The sequence below is a fragment of the Neospora caninum genome, chromosome X, assembly GCF_000208865.1.
Source record: "Neospora caninum Liverpool complete genome, chromosome X".
NCBI classification, from domain to species: domain Eukaryota; phylum Apicomplexa; class Conoidasida; order Eucoccidiorida; family Sarcocystidae; genus Neospora; species Neospora caninum.
The window spans coordinates 5,383,077-5,396,440 of record NC_018396.1 but is presented as its reverse complement, the minus strand read 5'-3'; the positions used below and the strand labels follow the sequence as shown (position 1 = coordinate 5,396,440).

General features: G+C 54.0%; 3 protein-coding genes across 3 annotated transcripts in view; 1 reads left to right on the top strand and 2 right to left on the bottom strand.

Annotated features, from left to right (window-relative positions):
- NCLIV_051130 (DEHA2F08492p, related) overlaps nucleotides 1-1,713 on the bottom strand; it is a gene marked incomplete at both ends in the record, with an annotated part of 2,791 nt that extends 1,078 nt beyond the window's left edge. Inside the window, 4 exons of the mRNA XM_003884667.1 lie at nucleotides 254-362; nucleotides 609-689; nucleotides 891-995; nucleotides 1,564-1,713. Coding sequence (XP_003884716.1) covers nucleotides 254-362; nucleotides 609-689; nucleotides 891-995; nucleotides 1,564-1,713 — 445 coding nt within the window. The remainder of the gene's footprint in view (nucleotides 1-253; nucleotides 363-608; nucleotides 690-890; nucleotides 996-1,563) is intronic.
- Nucleotides 1,714-5,381: 3,668 nt separating this feature from the next.
- On the bottom strand, nucleotides 5,382-7,140 carry NCLIV_051110 (conserved hypothetical protein; the record flags this gene model as incomplete). The annotated part of the gene is made up of 4 exons (XM_003884666.1): nucleotides 5,382-5,567; nucleotides 5,938-6,147; nucleotides 6,571-6,718; nucleotides 6,902-7,140. The coding sequence occupies 4 exons, from the start codon at nucleotides 7,138-7,140 to the stop codon at nucleotides 5,382-5,384; spliced, it is 783 nt and encodes a 260-aa protein (XP_003884715.1).
- Nucleotides 7,141-8,543: 1,403 nt separating this feature from the next.
- On the top strand, nucleotides 8,544-11,790 carry NCLIV_051100 (conserved hypothetical protein; the record flags this gene model as incomplete). The annotated part of the gene is made up of 6 exons (XM_003884665.1): nucleotides 8,544-8,605; nucleotides 9,431-9,531; nucleotides 10,149-10,234; nucleotides 10,598-10,778; nucleotides 11,259-11,357; nucleotides 11,783-11,790. 6 exons carry the CDS (start codon nucleotides 8,544-8,546, stop codon nucleotides 11,788-11,790), a joined length of 537 nt encoding a protein of 178 aa, XP_003884714.1.
- Between the last annotated feature and the right edge of the window lie 1,574 nt (nucleotides 11,791-13,364).

Sequence of the window (13,364 nt, the reverse complement as noted above, 5' to 3'; positions counted from 1 at the left end):
GGGGCCAAGGCTCAGCAGAGAACAGAAATGAAGTGGCGCGTGCGTCTCCGAAACGTGGCCAGCAGATTTTAACCGGCGAAGCTCGCTCGCGAGCACACTCTCTTTCGACATCTCTCCCTCTGCCACATGCTCTCTCTCTCCAGGGATCTCTCGAGAAATGTGCGCGTGTGTACGCGGGATACACGCATTCTGGCGGTTGGCGTGCACGTGGACGTATAGCAATGCAACGCTGCAGTTTTGCTTCTTCACTTACCGGTCATGAACTCGATACCCGCCTCGCGTGCCTGGAGAGTCTGCTGTCGAATAATGTGATTGATGTTGGGTTGCAGTTCCATTTCTGCTGGGGATCCTTTCGCCTCCTCCTGCAGGAAGACGCAGCTCAGCAGACTCCCGTGACGCCCCTCTTCTCCCGTGCTCAGTTCCGCCACTCCGAGCGCTCCCACGCCACGCTCTCTCTGCGCAGGCGGCTTCCCGCCTTCTCTGCGTCCTTTCCTCTCTCTCTCTCCGTGTCTCTGTGTCTGTTCTTTGCCCCACCTTTCTTCGAACAGCACTGCGTGAAACGTTGCGAGGCGGGCAACACACCGTGCGGCTCGCTCTCTGTCTCTCACCTCTTCCGCTTTCTTCTTCTGAGCCGCCGCTAGCAGGGCCCGCTGCTGAATCTGGGCGCGAGTCAACTTGGGCGGAGGCGCCTGCACAGAGAAGGAACGGAACCGACGAGGAAGACGTGGAGAGCAAAGAAGCGCGGGAAACAGCAGAGAGAAAAGGAGGGAATCCGCGGCGACCGGCGCAAAAGACCACAGAGAGACCCAAAGGAGACACCCGGCGGAGAAAAGGCAAAAGTGGCGAGCCGGCATCGAAGTGGGAGACAAGAAAACGCTGCTCTTCCTCACCTTCTTCTGTGTGTTCCGCGCGGCCGCAGCATCTTCCTCAGCAGCAAGGCGGCGCAGCTCCGCTCTGTGCTGTAAACGCTCCTCAGCTTTCTGTTGAGCTGTCGCCTGCCACGACAAAAAAAACGAGAAAAAAACCAAAGTGCAAAAACTTCTCTCTCGACACTTCTGACCCGAAACCTCCGTTCCACTCCGGCAACACACAGCGCACTCCTCTTCTCTCTGCCTCTACCGATCCCCGCATAGCCAGATATATCTATATCTATCTATATCTATATATAGATAGATATAGATATACATGCACATGTATACATGTGAGTGCAGATCTGGGCGTAACTCAATCGACACATACATGTGTATGAATCCCAACACACAAGTCGGTGGTCTGCACGAGGGGGGAACATTCTGGTTTGTCCAGTGACCCTGAGAACAGTGTATCGAAACGGGGTGCGAGCGCTCCTGCACATCAATGCATGTAAACCTCTGTATCACTTGGATGCCCCTGAGCCTGGGCGAAGGCACGAAGAGACCGCTTTGTAAAGGGCGGCCAAATGCCCCGAATTCGACATCTAGTGATGACGCGTTGGGGTTGGAAGGCGGTCTGTTGCAGACAGTCCCAGTTTGCAGCATGTTAGGAAAGCGGTGTTTCCAGTCTCTCACTCCTCAGGGAACCCACCTTTCTTTCAGCCTTTCTCGCCAAGCTCTTGTCATTGTCTTCCCACTTTTTTCTCTCCGCCTCCTCGAGTTTGATGCGGGCGGCTTCAGCTGCCGCAGCAGCCTTCCGCTCGCGGGCTTCTATGGATCGCTGGTTCGTGGAAGGCGCCATGGTCTGAAGTCTCCGGAAAGAGAGTCGACGCTTCCAGTCGACGAGCGATGACGGGACTGTGCCTCCCAAGAAGCGAACTGAAGAGGACGAGGCGCCTTCTCGCCCCCGCCCCCGCGGTGTGTCCCAACAGACGAGCGCTTCAAAACATGACAGTTTCCGCTCGCAATCGCACTGAGTGAGAGCACCCAGGAACGAAGGTTCGGGGTTCCTGGAGGAGTCGAAGAGAAATCACCAACACGAGAAGATGGCGATGTCTCTCTTGCGAGATTCGGGCCGCGACGCGGATCGTGGAACCGAGACGGGGGAACCCCCGGGAAGCAACAGCGGAACTGGAGAGAAACGGCAGGTATGTTCCTGGTCTGACGAAAGCACGCGGGCAGAAGCCGGGAGAACCGGGGTGCCTGCGAACCAGAACGAGTTCTGTCGACGAAGAGCGAACAGCCGGAAAGGCAGACGGAAAGAGGGTACCGAGCTGTCGGATGCGCGTTGCGGCGACAACACCCAGTTCTGAAGCTGGAGACAAGAATGGGTACGAGGCCCTTCTAACCTGTAAAGTATGACAGTGTATGTACAGCTGGAGAGAGTGGAGTTTCGCAGACGAGGGAAACGCGCAAAAAATCCAGAAACCGCGTGTTTCACGTGGGGTACAGCCGGTTTCGCGGCACGCCGCTTGCGTCGAAAAAGAAGCAGGGGGCCGCCGCTCCCTCCTTTGGGTGAGATGAAAGAGAAGAAGACACGATGCCACGGCGATAGGAACCTAGAGAAGCGTTGCTCAGGCGTTTTCCGCGGGAAAAGAACGAAAAGCGCATCGATGACAGCCACAACAGCGTTCACTGAGCACCGCGAGATCGCACGGGCAAAGACTCTTTGTGGTAAGAGAGGAAAAAAGAGGGAGAAGCGGATTCCTTCGTGGACAAAGACCAATCAAGCAAGCGTCGTCTTGACGGCTTTTGCCTCAAAAATAAGATGATTTGGGAGAAGACGCGGCAGCGGTCTCTCCAGGTTACGTCTTGGCCAAGCACAAGATGGTCCAACTCTTCCCAGCGCAGGTGCTGCATGCACGAAGACAAGCACACGGTCGCGTGTCCAAAAGTGAGAAAGCCGTCAAGTTGCTGGACAGACGAGTTGCCTAGGAACGACTCGTTAGTGTTTGAAAGCCGTCGAGAAGGAGACCGCCTACGCCACGCGTTTTAAGGGAGAACTCCACGATCACTTAGCAATCTTCGCGGAGTAGGCGCGGGAGGCGGGCGCCTCGCGCGTGTTGCCAGGATGTGGTCTCTGGCTTTCCTGTTTCTTGGGTGTCGTCCTACCCTGCAAAATTTCGCATTCGTGTCAAGAGATATCAGTTCTTCTTTCCTTTCCCACGCTATCCTAGACTTGACGTACGATTCCTGCTTTTTGCCACGCAGATGACTTCACCAAATCTTGGTAGACCCTCGTTGGATTTTCCAGTTCGTCCTCACTTGCAGTTGGTAAGGAGACACCCCAGGGACGGTCTACGTGCCTGTCCCTGTCTTCGACACAGTCACGGGCCTTTGGACGCCCGTCTGTGTTCCCGTCTCCTGCAGCCTGCAGCCTGATAGAGAGGAGACTCGACTGAATGCCGCCCCGAGACTGGCAGACGCGCTGCGTCGCCTCCTGTGTGTTCCTAGCAGGGGGGGGGGGGTCATCTCTTGCCCCATCTTTCGTCAGAAAGTTCAACGGTCTCACACGAAGACGCTCTGAACAAGTACTGGACAGCTTCCCACTGAACTCAGCTTTATCCTGTAAAGCACCCCTCAGCTTACCTTTCTTCCTTCTGCAAACGGCGCAGTCTGCACCAGGCGGGCAGACCAGGCCAGATATATAGGCAAAAGGTAGAGTTTTTCGTTCTTTCAAGACGATCTCTATCACCCGATACCGTAGAGTCAGCTGGATAAGAGACGCAGTGGAACGACGAGCAACGAGACTTGGAAACTGGCTGATATGGGGGGTTGGTACAGCCGCATGAAATCCCAGTTTGGGCCTTCGTCTGCCACAAAGGAAACAAAACTCAGTGAGGGAAGGAAACACTGCGCAACACATCAATCGGCTACTGTACTCGTTCGTAGTCATGCTTCTTGGTAGAACTGCGCCTCTCCGTGAGCTCCAGCAGGCACTCAACAAACGAACTACATCGGCAAAGCAGGAACCTCCTTTTTTTCGCAAGTAGCCGGTCGCCACAACTGCGTAGACGCGGCTCTCAGTTACAGGGAAAACACAGGAATTCTGTCCCCCACATGACATAAAAATCAGTCAGCATGTGACTGTACGCATTGCCCGATTTACCATTTAAAAACAGGGACCGTGAGGGGTTGGTAAAAAGCCCCGAGGGTCTGTACACATCAGGCGTAAAGAAGCTTTAATCTTGCACGAGCGACGCGGAAGGCCCCAGAGATTGCAGTAAAGCTTCTTTCACCTCTGTGAAAAGACAGCTGCAATTGGCTACCTTCGCTTCCCGCTGTGGCGCACTCGTCGAAAAGCCAGACGATACAGGAGGCCCACGAGCAGCCGTGGTGTCCTTACCGGACATCACTACGTTGTGCCTTGTGCATTCGCTAGCTATAACGGCTTTTCTTGCATGGAAAGGGATTTCAGGGAAAACGTGCAACAGCCTCATTATTATGAATCTTTTTCTGCAGGCACGTTGTACCGTTTCTGGCCCACTGTCGCGATTACGCATGCTGCATGCAGGCAGCACACAACTGCCCTAAGAATCCGATCGAATTCAGTCCCCCAGGACTGAAACAACCTTCGTTGCTCTACCCTCCTCTGCGGTTGTTTTTCGCCGACGCGCGGGCCAGCGGGACTCTCGACGACACAGAAACTTCCCGACGTCTGCCTACGCGTATAGAGGTGGATATGTGCGGCTATGCGCGCATGCAAACGGGCCCTATCTCTGACTTAAATGGGCATGCATGCACCTGCGAAACTTGCAAGTATCGAGGAGTGCGAATCGTGTCTGTGACGAGGAGTGGCGCTCAGCAACGATGGAGACGAAAGGGGCTGGCGTGGCGTCAGCGAGAGAGCGTGGATGCAGGCAAATAAAACAGCGACAAAGACACAGCGGCTGAGAGAGGACACAGTCCTCGTGAGAGCACCATCCGGCCCGTTCGCGTCTCTCCGCGTGTGTCCACAGTTTCTTTTGGAATGCGGAACTCGTTTCAGTGGTCTTTCCTCCAATAGAGAAACCACTCTATGGAGGCTTCACTATACCGCGTGGGAGCAAAGCGATCTCTCACAGAAGCGGAAAATGACAGGTGCACACATTTCTTCTCTCCTTCCGTGAAGGTCATCCCTAAAAGAGAGAAGCAGTTCTTTCCGGTGCCAGCTTCGTCTCTTTTTTCTCTGCGCGCCGTTCTCCCTGTGCTTCCGTCTCCCGCGTCCCTGTTCCGGCCCTCTCGCTTCCCTGCTTCATCTCGTTCGCCGACTTCTCTCCTCTCCAGCGCCGCGGAAGAGGCGGACACGACTGCGGTGTACGTACACACCTTGGCTCGCAGTCTCGGCGCAACCACAGGGTTGTCTTCTTTCCGGTTTTTCCCGGGAACGTTCGGCCCTTCGAGAAACCTAATGTCGGGCAGCAACGCAAAGATCGATGGACCTTCAGGCGAGGTATACGGACACCCCCCGACGGCTTGGCGCTAAAACTGTCACACGATGGTCTTCACTTCAAAGTGAGACCGGACAGCGTAGATGTGAACGAGAGAAAGGACGATCTGCGAGCACATTTGAATGACCTTCCACAGACTGGCGCGGTTTCGCGTCGAGGTCCCCAACTGCTCGTGGACTGCCATGCGCGCGAGAGAGTTCGACTGCTGCTCAAAGAGGCCGTTTGCCTGAAAACGACAGCGTCCACAGGCCTGCGCATTCAGTTCGCGTGTCCAAGACCCCGCCCCACGGGAGAACCCCGTCCTCACAAATAACCACCCCTCTTCCCTTGAGGCCGATCACACAGACTCCACACCGGAAGGGGAAAGAGAAAACCTCCCGCGTGGGGCAGGTCCACACTCCACACACGCTCGACAGGCCGTTGCAGACGTGCGCGTCTTTTCCGCTCTATCGTCTCCTGGAGCTTCGGGGCGTTTCCGTCACCTCCCTATACACCCCACCGAGAGTATCTCTGCGATTCGCATCCGAAACGCGACAGGATTGCCCCCGTGCTTTCCGGAGTCTTCTCCGCCGTCTCGAGAGGGTGAAAACGCTTACCATTTCGAGGACTTTGTCGGACAGATTCTTCAGCTCCTCTGTGTGGCTGCTCATGACCAGTTGGTTCACATCGGGCGGGCGCTTCGAGCTCCCCGGCTCCGCGGACCCTTCATCCACGGACGAAGGAGCGACGTGGAAGTTCAGAGTGACGGTCTGTGCATACGAGAGGGTGTTTCCCACGCATATTTTGAAGAATCCCGAAGCTGGAAGCTGAGACCAGAACACCGCAGCGCCAAGCGCAGATGAACGACAACGAAGAGCGGGACACCTCGAGACACTCAAGTGTCGGGACTCTCTCACATCACCAGAAAGAGGCGAGAACGCGACGGACGGCCCAAAACTGGGCTCATCCACAAATGCATTCAAATTTCGCGTGAAGAGTTTCCTTCTGACGAGATTCCACCTTCCTCGTGCATATGCGCTGTCTGAGCGCTGACGGAAGGTTCACAGCGACGATAAAAGAGAGCCCGCTGAGACGCAGCGCATTCAAACAGGCGCCTAGAAACATGCAGATCTGTCTCTTGAGTAGAGAAGGGTGTTAACTTTGTGGGCATATATGTGCAGACTGTGTTTCGCTCCCCTTCCTAGAGAGGCAAACCTCTATGAAAACATTACAAATGTGTGATGTCTTACTTGCACTTTGAATGCAGAGCTTTCTTTGGTGGAGGAGAAGAGCATTTGGCTTGTCATCTGCGGTTTCGGCTGGTCGGGGTCCGGCGGCACGACGGGGCCTTCGACGGTGACGCGGATCCTCTCGCTTCCACGGAAAGATTCGTAGCGACTGGAGCAAACCGAGACACGCACAAGATGCACAGCGCAGATGACAGGAGAGGCAGACACCCCCAAGTGCATGCGAAGGGCGACGAAGAAACGACTGTCCACCAGTCAAAGAGTGCGTTTTTTTCGCTCTCATCTTGAAGCTAGTGCTCTGAGCACGGACCAGGCGTGTGCGGCGGCCACGTACCCGTTGATGTTCGTGCGCGGGGCGTTGACAGGGACGAAGAAGCACTCCCGGCTGTTGCCGGGAACCTCGAAGAGGACAGCTTCTGTGCACTGGAAGAAAACGGAGAGGAAAAGGACAAACGCAGAGCGGAGAGCGGCAGTCCTTCGGAAAGACCCAGGTGTCTGTGCGGCGAGCGCACCGGACCTCGAGCACGAAGGCGCAAGTGCAGAGCACCGCTCCCCTCCCCTGACGGTTGCCATGCTTGCTTTTTCAGAAAAAACACACGAAGGTGGTACACAAAAAGAGTAGGAACGCGACAGTCAAGAAGAAGAAACCCCCGAGGGCCTATCCACACGCAAAGGGACGGGTGTGAGACAGGAGAGAGACAGCGGGGCCGGGGGAAGTCGAGGAACGGATTCTTCTCGGCTATCAGTTGAAAAAAGAGAGACAGAAGAGAGGGAAAAAGATGCGAAGAAAGACAGGGGTGAGGGCCGGGTTTTTCACTGGCACCTGTCGCCGCGTTGAGGGTCCCGGAGAGAGTGGAAGACGATGCCGTGGCGCTCTGTCTCTCGGCGGTCCAGTGGCTGCAGAGAAGGCTGGGACGTAGACGCAAGGAGATGGCAGCAAAAAGGCTAAAAAGACATGAGAAAAACGAGGCGAGAGTGCCGGTCGACAAGACAATGCGAAGTGAAGGCGTCGAAAACCGGAATTAAAAAGAGGAAAACTGCAAAAGGAAACGAGGAGGGTGTGTACACAGACCGGAGTGCATTTTCTGCCTCACAAAAAATCGAGATTTGGGGGCCGCCACGGGCGAAAAAGAAAGGAATGTTCTGTTTCGCTCTTGGCACAACCACAGAACGGGACTTGCGTAGGAGAGAGACTTTTCTCTGGGAGAATCGGACTATAGATCGTGTCACTTTTTTGCAGGCATGCAAGGCGCCTCTCCCTATTCGACGCGCTGTCGCTCGTTGCGAATTTGTCTGATTCTGGCCTTCTGTCCGAGCAGAAATGCACATGTGAGCGTCTCATGGCGACAATCGACTTGTCTCAGCGGTAGGAAACTGGGAAAACAGCGGCTGATGGCACATACGCGATTTCTTTTCGTCGGCGACATGTCTCGAGTCGCAGTGCTGCACTCTCGGATTCATACGCCTCAATCCTCGCTCGTTAGGGCTTCAAAACGTCCCCACAGGAAGCCCCCTTCTTTGGAGTTTTGTGAGTTTGCGAGCAAGCTGACCGGCTGACATTTTATAGCATTTCGCCCGCGCTTTTCAGTGGCACGCCGCTCTCAATTCTTCCGTTTTGCGATTTCTCTCCGCGAACCGTTTCAAACGAAGAAGCCGGATACCGCTCGCTGTTCGGCGCGCCTAAGGTCGTCGCTTAGTGTATGTACACCGCAATTGCTCAAAGCGTCTAAATACTTGCCCTCAAAAGACCCGTCGGCGATAGCGAAGTCAAATTCTTGCTCGTTTTGCGCGAAGAAGACAAAAAGGGGAATAGTATTGGATTCCGACCCTACTCAATTCGTCTCGAGTCGTGTGTAGCGAGCGCTTCGACGATGAACCTCTAAGTCCATCGTTTGACGCCTCGCTCCTCCCGTCCTCTCCTTCCCTCCGTCTTTTCCGTTTTCCTGCTCCTCGTGCAACCGGAAACACCCGCAAAAATGACCGTCCTAGACAAAGACGAACTCTTCAGAAAGGCTGTCGCCGCCGTCCTCGCCCAATGGTGAGGCCTGAGGCTGTTCGGGTTGTGCATTTGAATCGGGTTTGAGCGGTGTGCAAATGCCTTCCTCACCTCTTGCGGTGTCGATACACTTCACGCGGCGTCTAGACATTATGTGGGCACTTCCTTGTCGCTATCAAATGTGCCGCCGGTGGTGCTGTGATGGAGGCGTGCCTCAATTTCTAGTTCTGAAGTTCAAGCAGAGAGAGTTCCTTGTATACCTGTACAGAGAACCGGTAACTCCTTTTACTGCCTCCTTTGAAGGATGCTTGCTCCCCTCACTGCGAGGTTTACGTACAAATGTTTCCAGTGATATCTCGCGCCGTTTCCCGGCAATCACCGGTATATACAATTACGAGCAAATGTGTAGTCGCCGAGTGGATGTACCCACCTTTACGATAGACAAGATAAGCAAGTCACCAGATAGAGACAGACGGCGCTCAAACCGTGTCTCTTCCACTTTCGGACCTACCAAATACGGCGCTAACTGTGAGTCTCTCCTGTACGAACCGTTACAGCCGTGTGTTTTTCCTCGTCTCCATCTATCCTTGTCTCTTCTGTTATTCGTGTATCTCTCAGTGTCGTGGTTCTTCGTTTTCGTGTGTCACCTTCGTTTTCCCTCTGTCCTCTCGTTCTCTGCTCTTCCTGTGCCTCCTTGGCGGCCGTCGTGTCTTCTCTCCGGCTGGTGTCTCCGCCGCTGTGCGCTGGGATCCCGAAAGGAAAGCTATTCCAGTGTCAGAGTCGTCCTTGTCATCACCTTTTTTTCTTCGTCTGTTTTTCCAGTTGCATTCTTCCTTCTCGTCTTTTCTGCGCCTCTCTTTTCCTCAGGACTATTTTGAACCTCGCAGTGGAGCATTCGTGGGGGGGGCGTGGGCCGCAGCGCCGCCGTCAAGATCTCTACGAGTGGATTATTTCCACGTTTAGCACCAGTACGTCGCATTCGTGTCTCTGCCCACTCTGTTCATGTGAGAGTTCAAGGTCTTGCTGCCGTTCCCTCGGAAGATTCGCGCGTGGGATTCGCGTCAAACGAGAGACAAGTTTGTTAAAACGCCCTGGCCTGCTGGGGGGCTTCTCCTGCTCCATATTTGCCGGCCTCATACTCTAGATCCGCCTCAATATCCGACCGTGGGTCAGAACACAACTTCGTGCGTCTATAGATACACGCAGTTCGGTAGCACACCTCTAGGAGACCCTCAGTCTTCCACATTGATCATCCATATATATATATATATATATATGTTTGTGGATGTTTGTGCATCCACTTCGTATACTCTCGTGTGTGCCATTGATCCTCAGGAAGTGCTTCCACGCATCCCGACATACGTATGTATATGTATATATATGAATATATATATATATAGAGAGAGAGAGAGAGAGACGCATGCTTGGATAGAGTAGGTAGAGATGGATAGAGGTGTAGATATATATATATATAGGCATGTGAGCGTGTGTGTATGGTTCTTATGTTTGGAGAGTGCTCTTTCAGGCGTCTTGGGTGGCGCTTTAAAAGGACGAAAATTCTGTTTTTCTTATTTGTCTCTTCTAGGTCGAGTGAACTCGACGTGGCTGGCGGGAGAGCTGAGCTTGAAGCTGGAAGGCATGTTTCACGTGATTGCCGAGGATGAGTCCGACGTAAGGAAAAGAACTGGCGAGGGGAACCGGGAAAAGAGAAACAGATGCTTCCCATCCACCGCCTCCCGCACTGCTTCTCGTTTGCCCTCTCTGTTCCACTGGTATATATATAAATATATATATCTTTATATATATATATATATATGTATCTGTACATGTATATGGGGGGAGGGTGTACCGAAGATGTGGGAGTTACTCTTATATGCATCTTGGTGGGTTCGTGCATCACGTGCCCGTTGCATTTTGGCGAAGGACTGGAGTCGGCCTGCGCCGTAGGGTGACGGTCGGTATTTTCATGTGCAGAGACCACGGGCTGTTCACGGTGTGTTTGCACTCTCGTCATGCTTTCTGGTTCGTTTCCAGGTGGAAGTGGCGGAGCTTCTGGTAGCGCTCCATTCTAGCACGCGTTGCGGCGACTTTTCGCTCGCCAAGGAAGTACTGGAGAGGCACCAGAGCTGCTCGGCAGCGGCATCCGTTGACGGGTCTCGCGTCCGACACCCTGGGGCTGCGGGAGACAGCGTGGGTGGACATGCAGGCCACGCCAGTAAGGAGACAGTTCCGCGGCAGCGGGAGGGGTTCGAGTTTTCACCGTTTTTCTGACGAAAATCGTATCACAGGGTTTTTGGCTCACCGAGCAACGGTGCACGCTTATGGAGACGCAAACGGGTGCCTGCATTCACGTGTTTGTGCCTGTACAGTAACTGTCTATGCAGCTCTAGATCTACCCATACAAATATATGGAGGTGCGCCGGTGGAGATGCTCAGTACGGTGTATGTGTACATAAAAATGCATGTCGTTTCTGCAAGGCCAGCCCCAGTTCTGATTTGCCTTTTTTGTGCTCTCTGCCACCGAGAGACTAGATCCAGGTGCAGGTATAGAAACAACCGTGAAGACGGCGACGCACACGAGATTGCGCGGTGCCAGCAAGCGAACGGGGGCCGTGTCGTCTGCTTCGTTTCTTCCCCCCCCCCCCCCCCCGGGAAAACGAGTGTCTGTTCCTATGCATGCTCTCTGATGACTCAGGCGACTCGTCCTCCGATCAGGAATGTGACATGGAGGAGGATCTCGCTGGGCTCATGGCAAGCGCAAGCATGACGCCGATAGGCTGCGACGGACCTCCGGGTAAACCGCTAGAGGTGGAGATACACGTTTTTTTGCTGAGAGACGTTTGTATTTCGGCGCATGGATGCTGCAGGTTTGTGGAGACTGTGTCCTGTCGGCTGACACACGCACAAACGAGAAAACAGAGAACTCGTGGACGCCGGGTCTCTCTGTGGTGTTTAGGCAACACCCTTCACCTCTCCTCCCCCATGCCAACAGCATGACATCTTTTACGTGCAAATATGCTCATGTAACACTTGGTGTGCGCGGAGGTGCAGTATTCATAATATGCATATATATTTATATATATATATATATATATATATATGCATATATATATATATATATATATATTTGTGTGTTCGCTCGTGTCTGCGTCTCGATGTGGGGGCCACGAGGCCCTGAGTTTTGTTTCGGGCGTCGTGTTTTACCTTTGGACTTTGCAGTGGGCTGACGCTCTTTGGGGTAGCACCGCGAGCGGGGTTTCTGAGCCTTCCTGTTCCATTTTTTACTTTTCCGTTTTTCCTTCTGCTGCCGTGTTCTTGACAGCGACACGGACGCGATCGCGAACAGCTGCTCGAGAAGCTGAGGATGCACGGAAGGGTGAACCTGGAGAAGACGAATGGATTCAAGTCTCCCGCGGCAACCGGCGACCGAGAGGCTGAGCACACGGTGCTTTGGTCCTTGTGTGATGGGATGCCTTCTTATCGCGTTTGGTCATGGCGTAAAATGGGTGTGTCACGCGTGGATCTTTTTTTTGCGGCGGGCTGTCTCGACGGCCGCTACAGGCAGGCGCAGCCGTGGCGGTTTGCTCGTGGTGTGCCGAGGCACTGCCTTTTTACGCATAGATTCTCTAAAAGTTCGAGAACCAAGGGAAAACTGCTGGATCTCTCTGCGGGTTGAGGGTTAAGTGTTTTAGACCGACAGGTAGGGAACGCTAGAAAGCGCCCGTCGGTGAGCCGTTTAAAAAAGAGAAGGCGCAGTGAGGCACCCCGCGACCTCAGTGGAAAAGTCGGTTGTTCCGGTCACATGCACATGAGGCAATTTCTAACGGGGCGGTCAAGGCCTCTCGAGCAACGCCAGTCCTTCTTGTGGACCCTGGTCCATTTTTAGTCGCAGGGTCCCATTTGCGGAATAAACTTTTGCGCAAACTTTTTTGAAAATGATAAGAGTTCTGGTGAGAAATCGGGGCACGCTGAAAAGTTTTGAAGGAATTTTCACTCTGGCACCGCGTTTCGAGCGGTCCATCCGACGAAATGCGGCGGTCTGGCTTTGCGCACACCGAGAGCGTAAACACCTGTGTTCACGTTCCCCACGCAAAAACAAAAACCTCCTACTCGCCACTGAACTACACTACTGCCGATCAGTGTTCTGCGCCTCTGTCACCTCCGATTCTGTGACGGGTCGGTTGTCAGACAACCCGCATATTCCCTGTTCGCTGCAGGCCGCTTGAGAGAGGCACCCCTCTCTATGTTCCGTATGAAACTCTCTTGTCGACACCACATGGCAACATACGGTTCGACGCCCTGGGATCTGAGCCCGCTCACTGGACGGCCTTCTTGCCAGCATCACTGGGAGTGCTAAGGCGGCTATATAACAAATTTCCACCGAGCAACACTACATGTTTGAAACCCAAGACCGCGCCGGCGCGGTTGGTCCCTCTAGACGCTGTGAGCAAACGCGCGACACCGAGCGCGGCTCCGCGTCTCGTTCGCGTCGCTGCAGTCGTCGTCCCGTTGGGGTGTTGCCGCTCTCTGGCGACCTCTCCTGTTCGTTTTCCGAACTAGTTAAACGCGCACGTGAAGAATAAGGCCCCGCATGATGACTGTAGAGTGCGTAGGAGCAGTGTTCGGCCAAGTGGGGACTAAGGAATCGCTGTGCTCAACCAGGGTGTGTACCCTTCTAAATCCGAGGACTGCTGATATACCATCAGCACCAGCGTTTTCTCCGGAAAAGCGGTTGCTGTCTCAGTGTGTCACACCGGCTGGTGGTTGTTTGGGTTTAGTAATTGTTTCCCCCAAGATAACC